This window comes from Euprymna scolopes, chromosome 4 (assembly GCF_053919585.1).
Source record: "Euprymna scolopes isolate OS-2025 chromosome 4, ASM5391958v1, whole genome shotgun sequence".
Lineage (NCBI taxonomy): Eukaryota > Metazoa > Mollusca > Cephalopoda > Sepiida > Sepiolidae > Euprymna > Euprymna scolopes.
In genome coordinates, this window is record NC_136485.1 from 69,479,521 (window position 1) to 69,499,702 (window position 20,182).

General features: G+C 34.3%; 1 protein-coding gene across 1 annotated transcript in view; it reads left to right on the forward strand.

The window, feature by feature from the left end:
* LOC145268269 (small ribosomal subunit protein eS17-like) overlaps positions 1-15,379 on the forward strand; it is a 17,276-nt gene extending 1,897 nt beyond the window's left edge. The window contains exons 3-4 of the mRNA XM_080123636.1: positions 12,403-12,577; positions 15,243-15,379. Coding sequence (XP_079979762.1) covers positions 12,403-12,577; positions 15,243-15,329 — 262 coding nt within the window. The 3' untranslated portion in view covers positions 15,330-15,379. The remainder of the gene's footprint in view (positions 1-12,402; positions 12,578-15,242) is intronic.
* The last annotated feature ends 4,803 nt before the right edge of the window (positions 15,380-20,182 follow it).

Sequence of the window (20,182 nt, forward strand, 5' to 3'; positions counted from 1 at the left end):
AAAACACAAAAAATATATCCAGTTAGGTAGAAAAGTAACTTATCTTGCCTTTGATAACATATATTTGTTTTTTGACAACTTTTTCGAATCTGTACAGTAATACAAACCCGGATTAAAGTTTAATTTTACTATTCTGTAGTTTCATTTTGCAAGGTATGTGGAGCGCATAATAATTAACGCATGTGGTTGACGAACAAGTTTTCTAAATATTAAACCATGTAATTCTGTTATCACGAGTGGTCATTTTGTGTGCGCGTCGACCACATGCGCGTACAAAATGGCTACCCGTGATAACATGTAGAATTACATGGTTTAATATTTGGAAAACTTTTTCGTCGAATTTTAATTTTTCGCCAATACTACACTGTGACAAGGCAGTTTGGTTCGCGAGTGCACATTTAACAGCCTTCGTTTATGCTCGCGCGTAGCGTAAACGAAGGTTAGGCTATGAAAGGGAAAAGAGTCCCAGAGTTCATGCGCTTGTGTGTACAAAAATGGCCAGCCGTGATAATAGAATTACATGACTTCATATTTGGAAAACTACTTGTTTTTCTAATTTTTATTTTATTTTTTTTACATTTTTCACCCCAAACAAGGCACATTGCCACTTCGTTGTAGGGGGCTATCAGGGACATAAGATACAGGGGTACTGTGTAGGGAGTTGGGGCAGCAAGATGTCGGTTCACGCTGCACTTGAATTTCTGGGAAAGCAGGGACCCGGAAGAGAATTCCAAAGTCTTGCTCTTCTGGGGAAGAAACTACTGGAGTAGAAGGCTCTCTAGGGATCTCTGTGAAGGGGTGGAATTTAGTTGCTTGTCGGGTATTTACGTTGAGGGGGCACAAGTGCTTGCAGTTCGTCAGAGCATTTACCGTTAACGTACTTGTAGAACAGGCAGAGGGACGCAACATTTCGTCGATGGGACAGAGGCTGAAGCTTAGATCACAGTTCAGGACCTATCAGATTAGCGACTCTTTTGAACCTTGAACCGAGAGACTAGTGGCAAATGCACCGGCTCAAATGACAACAATACTCCATACATGGGCGAATGGTTAGGTGTCAGAAAATATTGAATAATTCAAGCCTTTTTTTTTTTTTTTTTTTCAATTAAAGGACCCAGGTTTCATTAAAAAGGAAACAACGTGGGTTTTTTTCTGAAGTTTTAAACTTCAGACTTTACAAGACTTTACAAATTAATTATTTACGTTTTAATAGACATTTCAAAATGGGAGGCGTGAATTAATTCGACCCCCTATCTTTCCAAGCTTATAACTACTAGAAAATGTAATTCAAGCCCTAATTTTTTTTTTTTTTTTTTTTTTTTTTTTAATTTGAATATATTTATTGATTTTTTATCTTCAATTTGTGATATATAAAACTTTGAGCAAATTATTTACTTTTTCATAGACACTTGAAAATGGGGGGGGGGGGTGAATTTAAAAAAAAAAACGTTTGTCTAAAATATTATATTCGGTGTATTGGAAAGAGCATAAAATTTCACGTTGACCCTGAAAATATCGTAAAAATAGAATCAATAGAAAAATTTGAGATTTTTAAGGTTTAAAAATTGAAAAATACTGAGCTCGTAAAATTCAATTTCATTACTGATTTATAAAAAATAAAGAAAATAAACAACCCACTTTTAAGAGAAATTACGAGTTTTTTATATGTTATTCGCAGTTTCGTGTTAGAGGTGTCAAAAATTCTGATACACCTAGCGAATGATGGCCTTATAGAGGTACAGGATACTTTCGGGCGTTAATATTTTTCTAGCATGGTAGAGAGAATCTACCTTCTTCGCAGCGGTCCTGGCAATGCTCTCAATGTAATTGTTCCAACTCATGTTTCCTGTGAGCGTTAGGCCGAGGAGTTTAAAAGATGTACTTTCAGATAGTCATTGGGCATTGCTATTGGTGGTAGAAAAGGTTTCTTGTAATTATTGAAGGAAACGAGTTTAGTCTTGGCAGCATTGAATGTGACCATCCATTTATGTTCCCATTCCACTACAGATCGGAAGTCATCCTCTAATGTTTTTGCCATTTCTTTAGATACGTGTTCATTTGTTTTCCTGTCGTGTCTGTTATAGTGTGTGGTGTTGTCAGCATATATACACATCTCAGAGGAAATTTTGTCGGGGAGGTCATTTATGAATATCAGGAACAGTAGAGGACCCTGGGGAACCCCCGCATTTATATCATATTGTTTAGATGTACGACCGTCGAGGACAACCTGGATTTTTCTCTTATCTAAGGACTTAATTATGTCATGTATTCCAGTATACCATATGATCTGATTTTCCTGAGAAGATCTTCATGCCATACCCTGTCAAAACCTTAGATATATCTAGAGCTACCGCCCTACCCTCCCCCGCTTTGTCCAGTGAATGTTATATACGTTCTGAGATTAGTTAGCATGTCTGCTGTGGAATGGGCTTGCCTAAATCCATATTTTTGGTCAGTCAGAAGTTTAGCATCTGTAAAGTGATGGACTAGAGCATGGTTAATTATGGTCTCAAATATTTTGGCGAAAAGTGGGAGGAGGTTAATGTGGTGGTAATTTACTGGGTTAGTTCTTTCGCCAGAATTCTTGAAAACTGGTATTACAGAAGCAGTTTTCCAGCGGGCGGGAAAGCAAGATTCCTTAAGGCATTTATTGTAAAGTTTGGAGCTACTTCGGCGGAGCACTTTTTAATAGCACAGCCAGGATGAGATCAGGTTCACATGCTTTTGCAGTGTCCAGATTTATGATAGCATGCACCTGAGAAGGGGTGATTTTCAGATCATCTTGTGTGGCGTCTGTCCGCAAAGGAAAGTTAGGGAGGGAGTGATTGGCAGGGTCCAGTATGGAGTTTGAGGCAAACCGACTGGCAAGCATGTTAGCCTTCTCAGTTGCAGAGCAAACAACCTCGTGATTGTTGGATAGTGGGGGAATTGTTGATTGTCCATTATTTACTACACTGTTGTAGATTTTCCAGAAGTCGCGGGTTCCTAATTTCTGTGCTTCGATGTGTTTTTTGGTGTTTTCAGTAAATTCTCTCTTAGCTGTCATTATTTCTTTCTTACAGTTACTTCTGGCTTCTATATATTTCTGCCTTGAAAAAAATTTTCGTCAATACTATACTGTGACAAGGCAGTTTGGTACGCGAGTGTACATTTAACAGCCTTTTTTATAACTCGCACCTCGCGTAAACGAAGGCTGGGCTGTGAAATGAAGAATAGTCCCAGACTTAAGAGGTTAATACCTAGCAGTGTCAGAAATCGTCTGTAAAAATTTGTGGTAAACACTGGAATATTTAGACTTACTGTCTTTCAAAGCTTATAACTTCTTGAAAAATGAGTGCTAATGCACTTACTGATCTGCGCTATTTTTTTTTTTTTTTTACATCGTATTTGCAAGTTTAATTAAAGTTTTGATTTTTATTCAATTGTACGGTTAAAGTACAGAATAGGTACAAAACACCCTCCCCATGTTAAGAATGGCTTTTTAAATGTTATTTCAGCACGGATCAATAAGTGCACTAGCACCGAAAAATGTAATTCAAACCCTAATTTTTAATTAATGGAGCAAATTATGCAATTTTTTTTTTTTCCCCCCCATCGGTTTTCTTTAAAAAAGATTTCACGAAACGCAACAAAATTAACTTGAATCGAGATCTAATATATATATATATATATATATATATATATATATATATATATGTGTGTGTGTGTTTGGAGGTAGAGAATTTATATACAGTTTTGAATAAAATAGGCAGAAGTTTTTCAAGCTCTTTCGGCTATCATCTCATTAGGAGAAAATCGATAACGTACAAAATATTATGTCGAAAATAAATAGTTCTAATGGGGAACTTATTGAATGTGCCAAAAAGTACGGGGACACTAAAATAAATTTATTAATGTTTAAAAAAAAAAAACGATTTAAAATATTGGCACAAGGGGGGGGGGGGGTTCAAAAAGTTCCCCAAAGAGAAACAATGCGTTTGATGTTTCCTTTTGCCGGCACAAAGAAGGTTGACGCACCGCAGTAGACAGGTTCCAAAATCTTTAAATGGTTTCTGGAGTCCGCTCTATTAGCACCTCAAACCATTCTATTTTATATCTATCGGCACAGCACGGGTTGTCAACCAAATGCTGGCCAATAGCAGAGTCCAAGGCTGCAGAAGGAGGGAGACCACTAGACCCCATGCTCCATTGTCTGATCTTTGATGGAACATGCTGGTTTATACGAGTCAAAAGATGCAAGGATGTTCGCCCAACATAACCAGCATCGCACTGGCATTTGAATTGATATACAATATTGCTATTTTGGATGTAAGCCAAACTATCCTTGCGAAAAGACGGAAAAGCAGGTCTCGGTAGTATATACCAAACGCAAGGACACAGAATAAAAGCAGTCGTAAATACTTATGTGAATCTGTTTGGAAAGTCTGTTACTCTTTTCCCCAATCCACGGTAATTTTAAATAAACCGAGCATTTCAAGGGTCCAAACTTTTTAGGGGATTTAAAATCCGCAACCTTTTGGAAAATACAGTCATCAATAAGGTCAACAGGATAACCATTATTGATGAATATTTCCCTAATCTTATCGAGTTCGGCGTCTAATCTGTTAGGCGGACAAATGGTACATAGAGCCCTCATGATTTGTTTGCCTAACATGCTAGAAAAATATTAACGGGCGAAAGTATCCTGTACCTCTATAAGGCCACCATTCGCTAGGTGTATCAGAATTTTTGACACCCCTAACACGAAACTGAGAATAAAATATAAAAAAAAAAAAACTCGTAATTTCTCTTAAAAGTGGGTTGTTTATTTTCTTTATCTTTATTTTCTTCCAAAATAAACTATTAAAGTTGTTTTAAAAGTAATAGAAATATTTCTTTTATTTTTTCAAATCAGTAATGAAATTGAATTTTACGAGCTCAGTATTTTTCAATTTTTAAACTTTAAAAATCTATCATTTTTCTATTGATTCTATTTTTACGATATTTTCAGGGTCAATGTGAAATTTTATGCTCTTTCCAATAAACCGAATATATTTTAGACAAACTTCTTTTCTTTTTTTTAATTCACCCCCCAACCCCATTTCAAGTGTCTGGGTTAATAAAATAAATAATTTACTCACCAAAGTTTTATATATCACAAATTGAAGATAAAAGATCAATAAATATATTCAAATTTAAAACAAAAGTAGTGTTTTTTAGAAATTTACCTGTAAAGTCCGAAGTTTAAAACTTTTTTTTTTTTAATATATATGAAACCTTGGTCCTTGCTCCTTTAATTGAAAAAAAATTAGGGTTTGGATTACAATTTTCTAGTAGTTACAAGCTTGGAAAGACGGGGTCAAATGATTTCACACCTCCCATTTTGAAATGTCTATTAAAAAGTAAATAATTACCTTACTCACCAAAGTGTTATATATCACAAATTGAAGATTTTTTTAATTTTTTTTTTGCACAGTGATCACCACTTATCAAGGCCCGGAAGCCACTCAGGGATAAGGGTTATTGCAAGTACATTACGTTAGTGTGGAGATTTGATGAAGTGTTTAATTAAGGGAGCGGTTCATTAGGAATTTGTTAACATTGGACTTGAAGACATCCAGGTTGTAGTCCGGAGGGAAGCAGGCAGACGGAACAGTTCCACAGGCGTGCACTTCTAAGAAAGAAGCTTTGTTCATGGAATCCACGTTTTGATTTAGGCACAGATATAGAGTGGGGGAAATTTTTCACAGTGGATTCAGCTAGACGGGTGTTTTTCGTGAAAGATTGGCGAGGGGGGACCAGAGATTGGAGTTCAGACGAGCACCTGCCATGAAAATAACGATAAAACAAAGATAGGCTCGCAATGTCTCTTCTGTGGGAGAGAGGTTGCAGGGTAGAGAAAAGGGCATCCCCCACTAAGCCACGAAGTCTATTTTGTACTCTGTCAAGGCATGATAGGCTGTTTTTGGCCGCTCCTGCCCAGATATGGCAACAGTATTCTATCCTTGGACATACTTGGCTTTTATATAGATAGAGAATTGCATCAGTAGTGAGATATCTTCTGGAGCGGTAGAAGGATCCCACCATCTTTCCAGCGACCTTGGCAACAGACTTGATGCACGTGTTCCATTTCAAATCAGGAGTAAAGGTCAAACCCAGAAGCTTGTCAAAACACAGGGCCTCACCCAGACGAGAGCCATCCATCACAATTGATGCCAGCTGGGGATCAGAGCGTTGATGATGTAAGGATAGGAGTTTGGTTTTGGATGCATTAAAGGTAACCAGCCACATCTTCCCCCCACTGAACCACACACTCCAGATCAGAGGAGAGAGAATCAGAGAGAACTTTGTCATTTACAGCCTTTGATTTGTTGCCATAGATGGTCGGGTCATCAGCATAGATGTCAACGAATGATTTAAGTATGTGTTTAGGGAGGTCATTGATGTAGATCAGGAAGAGAGTTGGGCCCAGGATTGACCCCTGAGGGACTCCAGCATTTATATTGCAGGCCTCCGATTTTTTTCCATCTACCACTACTCTTCTGAGCCTATCGGAGAGAAATGATTTAATGATTGAGAAAACATTTCCAGTTATACCGTAGCTGGAAATCTTGTGAAGCAAACCCTTATGCCATACCTTGTCGAAGCCTTTGATATGTCAAGAGCAATTGCCCTAGAAAGGAAGCCTTTGTTAAGAGATTCACTAATCCTGTGGGATATAACCGTCAGCACATCTGCTGTAGATCTTGCAGAGCGGAAACCATATTGTGTGTCACTAAGAAGGATAAATGATCAATAAATAATATATTCAAATTTAAAACAAAAAAGAAAGTGTTTTTAGAAATTTACCTGTAAAGTCTGAAGTTTAAAACCTTTTTTTTTCTTTTTTTTTTTTTATGAAACCTTGGTCCTTGCTCCTTTTTAATTAAAAAAAAAAATTAGAGCTTGAATTACATTTTTCGAGGAGTTATAAGCTTGGAAAGACAGGGTGGAATTATTCAATATTTTTTTACGAAATTTCTGACACACCTACAGAAGCACTTGTTAACAATTATACAAGTTCTATAATCAAAAAAGAACGAAAAACAAAAAGTATGTTTTTGTAAACTTACTAGCAGCATAATTAGCGTCCTAAATTGATATGAAAAAAAATGAACGAATCTTTTAGTAAAAATAAAAAAACCTTGCCGGTTTTCAGGGTTGCTGAAAACGAATAGCAGTTAAATTTGTTTTGATATGAAAAAAATTATTGGTCAGAAAATGGGTACTCATTTTATGTTAACTTATATAAGAAAGTGATCCCCCACTTTTTGAAAGTTTTCATGATATGAAGGAAACTACTTATCTGCCCCAAATTTAGATGTAATATCCGTTTTCAACACCACAGAAAACCTATAAAAGTCGCCATTTTAAAGTTTTTTGAAGAGTTGGAAATTGACCTGAAATTTCAGCCAGAAATGACGTTAGGAAGGGGGTGTGCTAGTCCCCCCCCCCCCCCCAAAAAAAAAAACGTGCATCCGTACATTCCTATTCTGAACGTTTGTATCATTTTTACCATTTTTTTTTTTTTTTTTTTTTTTTTTTTTTTTTTTTTAAGTTATTTCTGTTTCCGTTTTTAAATTAAATTTTTAATTGTTCAATATTATATAAATGTTACGCCGAAAGTTTCACATTAAGCAAGGAAAATATTAAAATCTTACATATAAAAATTATGCGAAACCTGTAATTTAAAAAAAAAAAAAAAATATTTTTTGCTATTTTTGTTTATTTATTTATTTTATTTTTTTTTTTTTGTATGAAAATATTAAATAAACAATGCTTAATTCAATGATGATATCGGTAGTTTGAAAAATTCATTTTTCTTGGAGCTATAATCGAATTCATTAATACAGACTTTAGGGGTTTTTATCAATGTTCCTGTAAAAATGAAAAAATTTTTGTTATATTTTACAATGCTTTATTTTCATAAAAAAAGCAAAAATAAAATCTTTTTTACTACTGAAAACCATATATTTTAAAGGTATTTTTTGTTTAAACAAAATACATTTCCACTAAGATTTAAATAAGAAAGGGTTCATTATATTCCGTGATCAGTATTTGATAAATACTGAAAATTTCATTAAAATTGGTTAATTTTTTTGAATTAAGTAAAGGGAGAAGTCTAAATGTTTATTCATTTTGAGCAACTGCATTTATTTTTCACATACCTCGTATATTTTCCCAAACTAACCGTATTCAACAGTGAGCACACTGTTTTTCTTTTCAAATATATCAATAAACACTGATTTTTCGAAAGATTCCACATTTTAAAGTGAGTAAAACTAAAAACTTTCGCAGATAGAGGAGTAACTTATTTTGCTTTTTGATAATCTTTTTTTGTTATATTTGTTTTATGGCAACTTTTTCGAATGCAAACCCAACATATCTTGCCTTTCATTTGTTGATCCCTCAATTTATCGGAGAGGGGCCTGTTTTTTTTTTTTTTTTTTTTTTTTTTAGTGTCGTCCGTTATTCCAGACGATTGCCAGATAACCGTCCATTAGTTTTTCTGAAATTTTGCCACAAATTCTATTTCATTAAATAGATGCGCACAGTAAAAAAAAAAAAAAAAAATTTTTTTTTTTTTTTTTTTTTTACGAAAATTCTCGTTGCGTCCCCAGGGACTCCAAAAGAGGTGTTTTTAAAAAAAAAAAATAAAAAAAATAAACAGTCACGTTTTTGCCTCATAACTTTTGATCCATGTATTAGATTTTTCTGAAACTTGGCTAAAATGTGGAACCCATTGTTAATCCAGTATGGGTGACCCTGGCAAAATTCTGGTTTGCATCCCCAGGGACTTTCGATGCTATAAATGCCCCCTTTTTTCTCTCTCTGTCTCTCTCCCTCTCTCCATATTTCTTAACAACTAACTATATAGTGTTTTTTCACATTGGTCAACTCAATACATGTGTTAAGGCCTGAAACTGCACTGTTATCCATTTACACTGCGATTCAGCATCCCCAGGTTTTCAAAAGAGGTTTTAAAAAACACAAACGGCCAAAAATGACACTTTTTTGCCCCATAGCATTTGATCCATCCATTAGCTTTTCCTGAAACTTGGCCAAAATGTGAAGACCATTGTTAATATAAATTCAGTATGGGTGACCCTGGTGAAATTCTGGTTCGCATCCTTCTGAGACTTCTAGGGCTTTAAAAAAAAAAAGACACACACATGCCTTTTGGAGCTCTTTTTTCATATAACTCAAAAACTTGATATGTATTTCTATATAGTGGGTTTTCCATGGTGCTAAATTCAAATATGTATGTCTTAAGATGTGAAGCTGCACCGTTTGTCCATTTCCACTGGGATTTCTCATTCTCAGGAGCTTAAAAGGAGCCATAAATGCCCCCAAATTACAAAAACTGACACTTTTTACTCCAACTTTTGCCCTATCCATGAGATTTTCCTGAAACTTTGCGAAAATGTGAATGTTGGCTCTTCACACTTCTCACATTCATCATTTCTTCACTATTTTTTGTGGCGTCATCTCACATGCAGCACCAGAGGGGGGGGGGACCACACACACACACACACACGTCTTGTTATATTTGTTTTTGACAACTTTTTCAAATCTGTATATTAATGCAAACCCCAAATTTTTTCTCTATAATTATTGAAAAAAAATATTGCAAAGTGTTTGTAATGTTCTTTGTGATGATAGACCCCCACTCTTTCCAAAAAAGACAACCAAATGAAAAAGCTTTTGCGTTTTTACTATTTTAAAGCGCTTTTTTTTTAAAGTTTGAAACACAAGTAGTGCGTGGTTGTTAACTTAGAACAATTGCGCATGGATGGAAATTTTCTAGGTTTTAAATGTATCGTAATGCTTTTATTGGAGTCAAACAAACACTACTCAATCAAATTAAATATTTTTTTTTTCTCTCTCTCACTACAATATAACCCCCCCCCCCCCCCCCCCCCCGATCTTTGCATTTTTTGTCTTGATTAAACTTTACAAGTACCGGAATCTCTTTCATATTGTGGTTGGCTCACCAGTTCCAGTAACCCGAAAAACTTTGGGACAATGTTGATGATACTAGTTTGAACAGACTCCTTGCAGGATAATGTTGATGTTGGAAAGTCCTGTAACATTCTTGTAAATGCCCCAGTTCACTTGAAACTTATTGGGTTGTGGTTTGATCATCACAGTGGAAATGATGGTAGTTTTACTTTTGCTGAGGTGTCCTTGATTGGGGGAACCATAAATATGGCTAGATGAAGACACCAGCAATAAGGCTAGCTTAAAAATAGCTTGTTTTTCACATTCTAACAATACGGAAATTGTAATACGGTCCTGATGGAAAGATTGGAGGTAGTCAGCAATGATGTTTTGTGGAATACCAGCATTTGGAAATAATTTGATTCGCATGTCCTCACATGGAGAAGAGAAAAGGGGAAGTAATCAGAAAATCAATTAGAATACCTCCTAACAATGCTTGAAACATGAATGATAAATATAAGAAGTGTCTGCAGTTTTCATAAAATATTTAAAAAAAAAAAAAAAAAAAAAAAATTGTTGCGTACCCCTTTCAAAATATAAAAATTGAGAAAAATGTTAACTTGTAATAAAGCTAATAAATACTAAAAAAAACTTATGCATAAACATGTTTTTTTACTTGAATTTGTAAACAGAAAATGAACTGGATTCAATAGTTTTGTTTTTAAAAAAAATTCTCTTACAATGTAAGTTTAATTGCAAAGAAAAACATTCCCCAAAATAACTTGGGTTTGATGATTCTGAATGATAAGTTTTAAACGTAGAGTTTAAAGTAAGGTTCTATAGTATTTTAATATAAAAATGACTATTGCAATCTGTAAGATATTGAAATCATCATTGAATTCAAAAAATATTTTGTAAAAATGATTTCTATTGATCTCTGAAATATGGAAACCCGTAACAGATAAGTTACGTTTGTAACGTAAAACTAAAACAATGAGTTTTAAACATAGTTAACAGGAAAAAAAATTATTGTCCCAATGGGCAAATATCTATTTTAAAATAATAAATTTGTATTTTTTAATGAATATGATTGTTTCATTTTTAGCACCTTTGACCATCCGTCAAATTTGCACAAACAAATGGTGATACCTATATTAAATGAAATGGTGAAAAACTTCCTTGTTAAGAGGGACATTGTTTCTGTTCACCTCCAATGTTAATTTTGATAAACAGACTGCAGAAAATTGCACAAGTTTTATCAGGGTTATAAAACCTATTGTCAAATTGGGTGACTTCAGGCACTCACAAGCTTAATCTATCAGAAAAGTTCAATCTGAACAACATAGAAAGATGTGGACAGAACAGGAGACTTTGTTAATTTAGTCACATTGAAAAAAATAAGATTCTAATAGATGTAGAAAAATTGTGGATGCAAGAACATTGGGAGGACTGAAAATGCTTTTAAGAATAGTAGCTGACCTGTGATAACTTGGGGAGTTAATTTTGAAAAGAGGTTCAATGTATGCCAATGTTAAACTGAATATTCTGATACTGTTCCTCTTATAAGGAAACAAATTCAGGGCTCTATGGACAAATTTATCTTTAGTTGACTAGCCAAACCCACATGAGTTTTAGAATATGACCTCTTCATTCTGTGACGAGTATGTATATCATTTCTAAATATACAACAAATTTTATGTTGATACTTGAAGGTATAAACATTCTGATTTCTTGATGTTCGTTTTTAACAGCCTTCATTAAAAAAAGAAAGGGTAAACTTGGATTGTTTAAATAATTTAACTTTGTTCGTTTTTATTAATAAAAAAAGTTGAAAAGATTTTTCACTCAGTAGTGACCCTTGGAAGATGGTCAGTGAAAGAAATGCAATCGTCAAAAGATAAGCGTTTCATTATTTCTAGTCACCACTTTGAAAACTCACAATGTAGAGCTCTGAAATTGAATTTTTTTTTTTTTTTTTTCTCTTTTTTTCCCCTCATCAGTACCCACCATCTCTTTACTGAAAAAGTAAAAATATTGGGGGTCTTAATTTGCAATCTTTTAAAGATAATTAGGGTCAATGAGTTTTTAATTAAAATTGTTTAAAAAAAAATTCTTTCTTTTCACAAAGGAAAATTCCTATCGCTTTTTCTTAAATCTATTTTTTAAATTAATTTTTAATCAGATCTTAGTAAAATTCGCTTTTCAGCATATCAATTTCAACAAAGAAAATAATGGTATATATTTGCTACCAAAACTTATCTTTATGCGAATATAAAATTACTGCACTCTTTACCCTCATATTTTATAAATTTAACATTAACAATAAAGGGATCGTTTCTTAATCATTTTAATAGCAATGTTACATTTTTACAAATCACTTTATGTTTCAATTATTATAAAAGTGTTAAAAATATAATCCACAAATTTCTCCCCTATTTCCAGGTTTGTGACGCATTTAATGAAACGAATTCAAAAAGGTCCAGTTCGTGGCATTTCCATCAAACTGCAAGAAGAAGAACGTGAAAGAAGAGATAACTACGTCCCTGAAGTTTCTGCTATTGAACAAAATGGCATCATTGAAGTTGACCCAGACACCAAGGAAATGTTGAAGGCTTTGGTAAATAAACTTTTTTTTCTCTCTCTACACGATTGGGCTGGGTCATGTCATTGATCATGGTTTGGCCCTAACAATTGCTTTTACACATAAAGGGTTTGTGTAAGCAATGACGTTCTATACCATTTAGTTTTAACAGTCATTTTTGTCATAATCGTACAAATATTTCTTAAGGCGTTCTGTAGCTTTAAAATTTTATAAAGTTTGGTCTTAAGTATCGGCCAAAGATACTTTTATCAATAACACCATACTTTTACTTCCAGTTGAGTTGAATCAAACAGAACATCATACTTCTATAACTTTTAGATCCAAAATTTTTATTAAAGAAAAACTTGCTGAACAGTGTCTTTGGTTAGTCAATGATTTTTGAGAGGGATTAGACATTCACCCACTCTTTCAAAGATGCCGACAGATCTTTGGATTCTAACTGTCCCTTTAAGTGTGACAATTTTTTTTTTTTTTTTTTTTTTTTTTTCCTCCCTAAGACCTTGTTATTTATTTTCTCTCAGCTCAGTTTGATGTGAAACTTAAAGTTGAGCTCTGCATTTTTAATTTAGGTCCAATGGCAGATATTAGCTTTGTAAAATAAACTTTTAAAAAAATCAAGACGAAATGAATTCAATGTTTAATAAATGAAAGTATTCATTTATATTGTTAAATTTTGTAGTCTAGTCGGTTTTAATTTTTAAATTAATTAAACAGAACGAAAAAGAACTCCCAACAAATTTTTGCATGATAAACTGCATTAAAAGATGCTGCATACTTGATTAGTGATATGGTGGCAAAAAATTCAGGACTGATCCTCTTTGCCTCCATTCATAAAAAATAGCAATTGTTTGTAAAAGTATTATTCTAAGTTAATGTTAATTACAAAATAGGTACAAATCCACACATGCATGGAAAAATCTTTGTACATACCAGTGACAAAAAGAAAATATACTTAAAAAAAAAAAATGACATTGATAAAGTGGTTTTATTTTTTTTTAACTTACGGTTAATCATTTGAATTGATTATCTCATGATGCCTTTTGCAGGACAAGAGGTTATATATATATATATATATATATATATATATATATATATATATATATATATATATATGGTTGCTTTTTGTGTATGTCTGAGAAAGGCTTTTTTCCGGTGGATTCTTGAGGCCATCGCTCATTTTTAAAACTTATATCACGTCTAAATGATAATATCTACAACTTCTTAACAACGGTGGTCGCCTCTCTATTTAATTTGCCCGACTTTGAAACGTTAAATATTCAACATTTTCGGATCGGCGCATGTAGATTCGTCTTTCTTGTATAAGAAAAGCGAAACTGGATTCAAACCAGATGTAAACGTCACCGTTAACTATCCCGCATTTGACCTCATTAAAAACTGCGATGTTTGACATTCACTTTTTAATCGCTCTTACATTGACTGTAGCTCAGGTGTTCAGGCTCAGCCTATGTGCCTCAAGACTCTGGTTTCGAGCCGATCTGTCGCCAAGCCCCCCCCCCCCCCAACCTTTTTTTTTTTTTTTTTTTTTTTTTTTTTTTTCTCTCCTCCTTCTTGGATGCTATGGACTAGCACCAAACAGTATAACGAACCTATATAGATGTTCTAATTATACCCACACTAGCAAGCTGACTGACATTGCCTTGTCGTAAAATACACTAAAATATATTTTAATTTATACAGACTTAATATTTATTATAGAGTTAATACTCTAATGATAATTATATTGCACCTAATATGTAGTAGTGATTTCAAGTTTTTTAAAAAATAACTTTGGTGCTATCAGCTAGACAAAAACATCTAACGCTCCAACCTTGGTCATTACGATTTGAGCTATCGTCAAATTGATAAAAAATACTTAAAAATAAAGACTTAAATGTATAAGTGTATACTTGCACATGTATAGAAGATCATTTTAAGTTTATTTATGCCTGGTAAGTTTCATGTTAAGTTTTGACTTAGTTATTTTTACTTGCTAAAGACAAATCAAATTTGTTCCACAGGTCTCAATCTCTCTATATATCAAGTTTACAGTCTGTTGACCAAAAATTAATAGCTTGGTAGACCGTTCTTCAGATAAGGTTACTTATATAAACAGATCTCAGAGTATTTGCAGGAACAAGGGTTTATTTTCCTTTCCCTCTTGTAAATCTGAATTATTTAATTCAGTTTTAAAATACTAAACTGTGCTGTCCTCATTATTAAAGCAGTAATGTAGTGTAATATGTGCAGGATAGTGATCAAAACTATTTTAATTTTATTGCTACATAACAATCTCGTTTTGTTTTGCGTTTAATTTTTACATGAATTTTAAAAAGCTAATATTGTACCCTATAGGAATTAGCTCTAAAGGCTTCAAACTTGAAAATAAATTTAAAACAAAAAAACCCTTGCTTTTTAATGTGATTTACAAACCGTGCATGTGCGAATTGCCAATATTTTTCTTTCATTTTAAATAGTTAAAAGTGTGCATGCATTTTTTTTTTTTTTTTTTTAACAACTGAGCAACTTGTCAACATGGTTCCTCATTTAGCGATTCTGTAATACACCATCAACAATAGTAATTTTGTGAATTCTTTTAATTTGTATTGTGTAAATTTTATTGTAAAAAAAAAAAAATCCACTTTTATGATTTGTTTTATTTTTCTTTCATTTTCTTTCTTAGGACTTTGGTAACTTGGAGGGTCTTCAGGTGACACAGCCCATCCCATCAATGGGAGGTTTCCGCGGTCCAGGTGGTCCACGTTCATAAAATCATGTATCAAAGTCAAAAAATATATTAAAAAGAAAATTAACAAGTTATTTGTTTTGTCTCATAACTTTTTTTTTTCTGTAATTTATTAAAACAATTCAACATTTTTTAACAAATCTTGAATTGATCTTTTAGATTTCTAGTTTGCATCTAGTATGAAGTCGCAGATGCAAAAGAGAATGATTCAATCAAGCATATTCTAATACTGTGTGTGTGTGTGTGTGTGTACACACACACACACACACCATAAAACTTTAATGGTACAAAAACTATACAACACTTTCAACCCCCTTAGGGGCCCCTTTTGCAAGCAAACTCATAAGGAATTAATCGTTGTTACATCCTCTAGTACATAAGAGTAAAAAAAAAAGGGTCAATTCAGAATCCTACAAAAATATTCGCTAATCTTGACATATCTAAAGCCTTTGATAGGGTATGGCATAAAGGTTTACTTCATAAGATCGCTAGCTATGGTATAGCTGGAAAAGTCTTCTCAATTATTAAATCATTTCTTTCTGATAGGTTCATAAGAGTAGTAGTTGAGGGGCAAAATTCAGAAGCTCACAGTATTAATGCCGGTGTCCCTCAGGGATCCATCCTGGGCCCAACTCTTTTCCTGATCTACATTAATGATCTTCCAAATCATATCCTTACATCATTTGTAGACATTTATGCTGACGACACTACCATTTATGGTACCACATCTAAGACAGTAAACGAGCAAGTACTCTCCAATTCTCTCTCCTCTGATCTTGAGCATGTAGTACAATGGGGAAAGGAGTGGCTGGTTACTTTTAATGCATCTAAAACCAAGCTTCTCTCTTTACATCATCAACATTTTAATCCACATTTGTCATCAATTGAAATGAATGGCTCTCGTCTTCAGGAGGCCTCAAGTTTTGACAAGCTTCTGGGCTTGACCATTACTCCTGATCTTAAATGGAACACGTATATCAAATCTGTTGCCAAGGCCGCTGGAAAAATGGTGGGATGTTTCTATCGATCCAGTAGATATCTCACTGCTGATGCTATTCTCTACCTATATAAGAGCCAGGTACGTCCAAGGATGGAATACTGTTGCCACATCTGGGCAGGAGCTGCTAGAAAGGACTTGTCCTGCCTTGATAGAGTTCAAAATAGACTTCGTAGCCTCGTAGGAGATGTCCTTTTCTCCTCCTTACAACCTCTATCTCACAGAAGAGATGTTGCGAGTTTGTCTCTGATGTATCGTTATTTTCATGTAAAGTGTTCAACTGAGCTTCAATCTATGGTCCCCCCTCGCCAAACTTTCACAAGAAACACTCGTCTAGCTGTAAACACTATCAATAATTTCCCCCACTCTTTATCTGTGCCTAAACCTAAACATAGATTCCATGAACAAAGCTTCTTTCTTAGAACTGCACGCCTGTGGAATTGTCTTCCGTTTTCCTGCTTTCCGGCTGACTACAATATGGTTGTGTTCAAGTCTAAGGTAAATAAGTTATTAAATTTACCAAATTTTCATTACTAATGATTACTATATTGACCAACTTCTACTGTACACTCTTTAACCCTTATCCTTGAGTGGCCTCTTGGCCTTGATAATGTGGTGATGACTTTGTAAAAAAAAAAAAAGTCGTAAAATATACTTAAATATTTCAGTTTGTCCAGATTTAGTCGTGATTTCAAAAGTAAAAAAAAGTATTTGGATGCCATCAACTAGTTTAAACCAAAAGCAAAACTGTAACATTCAAAGCTGGTGATGTTACCACTATACCAATGTGACGTATATGTACTGATTAAAAAAAATAACCCCCCCCCCCCCCCAATATTGACCCTTTTTTGACTCCTTAACAACTATTTTAATTGGCTAAAGATCCATAAAAATCCAATCATTTGAGGCCTCTAGTGCCGCTCTGCAACTTAGTTTTGGGAGAGATAGTTTAAAAATATTGAGACAGACCTTTTATGTATTGGATGAGAAGGAGAATGAGGGTTCCTTGCCTTTAGATGCCTTGATTGAATGTAGTTAGAGTTCTTTTCTTACTACAGTTCATCTCCAACCAATCATCACCAATCTTTATATGAATTGTGCCTACCTTTTAGAAAAAATAGGGCTTAAAATTTGTTCTTTGAACAAACTTGAAACAAATTGAATATTGTCAAAGACATTTTCCTTCATAATTGTTATCTGGAGGATTTGATGAATTGTACTATTAATAATCAAGTAGAAAAATACAATTCTGCTATAATTTGGTTTATTTAAAACTGCCTTTGATTAGAGTTGCTGGTCACTGTTTGGGCAGACAGATTAAGTCTGTAACATTCTTTCCATATGTTACAGTTGGTTTTTGTATAAAATCTGCATTCTCTCTGGTCACAAAGGACAGTTTTCCCTACATCACATGAAGCAATGTTGTTCATGAATTCAAATGCCAGTATGCTGCTGGCTATGGGTCAAACCTCTTTAAACTTGCAGACACACTCAACTAATATATACCGGCACTGGACAAACCACGTTTTTGCCCCTCTTCAGCCTTGGAATCTTCCATTGGCCAACATTTAAAAGAAAATTCAGCTTGTACCAATGCATAACAAATTGACTTTTAGAATATTCCACAGGACTGGCTCTCAAAATTATGTAAAGATTTTGGAGTCTGTTTTTATTTATTTATTTTTTTTAAACGCAAGCCTTCTCTCTGTCAGCAGAATTTTAATCATTCCATACTCAAACTACTGTTGCGTTGGTTAGGAAAGGGAACCCCTAGAGCTTTTCCATATATTTTTAAAGTGTTATATATATATATATATATGTATACTGTACTTTGGGGTAGTTGTGCCAAGCCCCAGGGTAATTGCCCCAACTAGCTAAAAAAAAAAAAAAAGTGCTCTTGGCAACCACGCATATAAAGAGCACTTCTTTTGGCATAATTACCCCAAAGTACTGTATACATATTTAAAAACAAGAAATAAACTGCACTGAACCTGGTCATGTGTAAAATGTGTTGAGGCCTCAAAGGATGAATGACTTTTTAACCTCTATAGAATAAAACATGCATCTCCTTCCCCTCTTCCTCCAAGGCTTATCAAACTACAAGTAAAACAAATCCAACCCAATATCATGAGTGGAATTAATTGCTCATTGTGTGTTTGTGTAAAGTTTTGTCTTTATTTCAAGACTCAAAATGACTGATTTTAAACAGTTTTCCTTCATCCTGAGAAAGTTTTAGGATAAACACGAAACGTTAATGAATAGATGAGTTTAATTTTCCATTATGTTTAATTGTTTCCATAATTATATAACCATTATCTTATAGTATAGGTAATACTCGGCGAGAGTGTGTAGGCAGCTGTGGTATTGTCATACTTGTAATCTCAACGTCTAATTAAACAAAGTAGTTCGGGAGGGGCCAGTGGTTGTAGCACTTCTGAAGCCAGACTTGTGGCCGAGTCCTGTTGCTACACCCAGGGTCTACCAGCAGCAACATGATTGTACCAGGGGATCACCACACTTTTCAGTACACCCAGGTACATTTTGGTGTTAATTTTCAAGCTGACTTCGAAGATGTGATATGGCCCCTACTTGAAACTACACCAAAGACCATAACTGTGTCTGGAAACTTTGTTGAGCTGTGCCCTCCAGTCTGGATTTGTATTTTGAGGGTGTTGGCAATGGTTCTGTTGTCTCGTATCGGTAAATAGCATGAGTTTTTACAGCGGCACATCTCCGATCTCGCTCATTGAACATTGTCACTTTCAGACATGATAGAAGGCTCTTGGGATTTGTACATAACTAACCAACTAGTAGATGGTCCGTAAGAAAAAAGAAACAGGTTTTCATCAAACCGAAATGAAATTGTCTTTTCTAGGGCAACAATTTTATTGTTCTATCCTGTAGAACATTGATAGATGAGCATAAATTTTTATTATCACTGTTGATTAATGGGGGTGTTGAAAGTATTACGAAGGTTAACCCATTCTGCTTTTTTCTTTTTTTTTTTTTTTTTTTTTTTTTACATAGGCATCACCACATTATCAAGGCCAAGAGGCCACTCAAGGGTAAGGGTTAAATTGGACAATACAGTAAATTTGTTAACTTATATGGAACGGCTCATCAAGAACTTTTTTACGTTAGACTTGAAGACAACCATATTGTAGTCAGCCGGAAAACGGAAGAATTTCACAGGCGTGCAGTTCTAAGAAAGAAGCTTTTTTTTCATGGAATCTACATTTAGGTTTAGGCACATAAAAAATGAGGGGAATTATTGATAGTGTGAGGGGGGGAGATCATAGACTGAAGCTCAGTAGAACACTTTACATGAAAATAATGATACATCAGAGACTTGCAACATCTCTTCTGTGAGATAGAGGTTGCAGGGAAGACAAAAGGACATCTACGAGGCTACAAAGTCTATTTTGAACTCTATCAAGACAGGACAAGTCCTTTCTAGTAGCTCCTGCCCAGATGTGGCAACAGTATTTCATCCTTGGACATACCTGGCTCTTATATAGATAGAGAATTGCATCAGCAGTGAGATATTTACTGGATCGATAGAAAGATTCCACCATTTTTCCAGTGGCCTTGGCAACAGATTTGATGTACGTGTTCCATTTAAGATCAGGAGTAACGGTCAAGCCCAGAAGCTTGTCAAAACTTGAGGCTCCTGAAGACGAGAGCCATTCATTTCAATTGATGCCAGATGTGGATCAGAATGTTGATGATGTAAAGATAGAAACTTGGTTTTAGATGCATTAAAAGTAACCAGCCACTCCTTTCCCCATTGTACCACGTGCTGAGAATCAGAGAGAACTTGGTCATTTACTATCTTAGATGTGCTACCATAGATAGTGTCATCAGCATAAATGTCTATAAA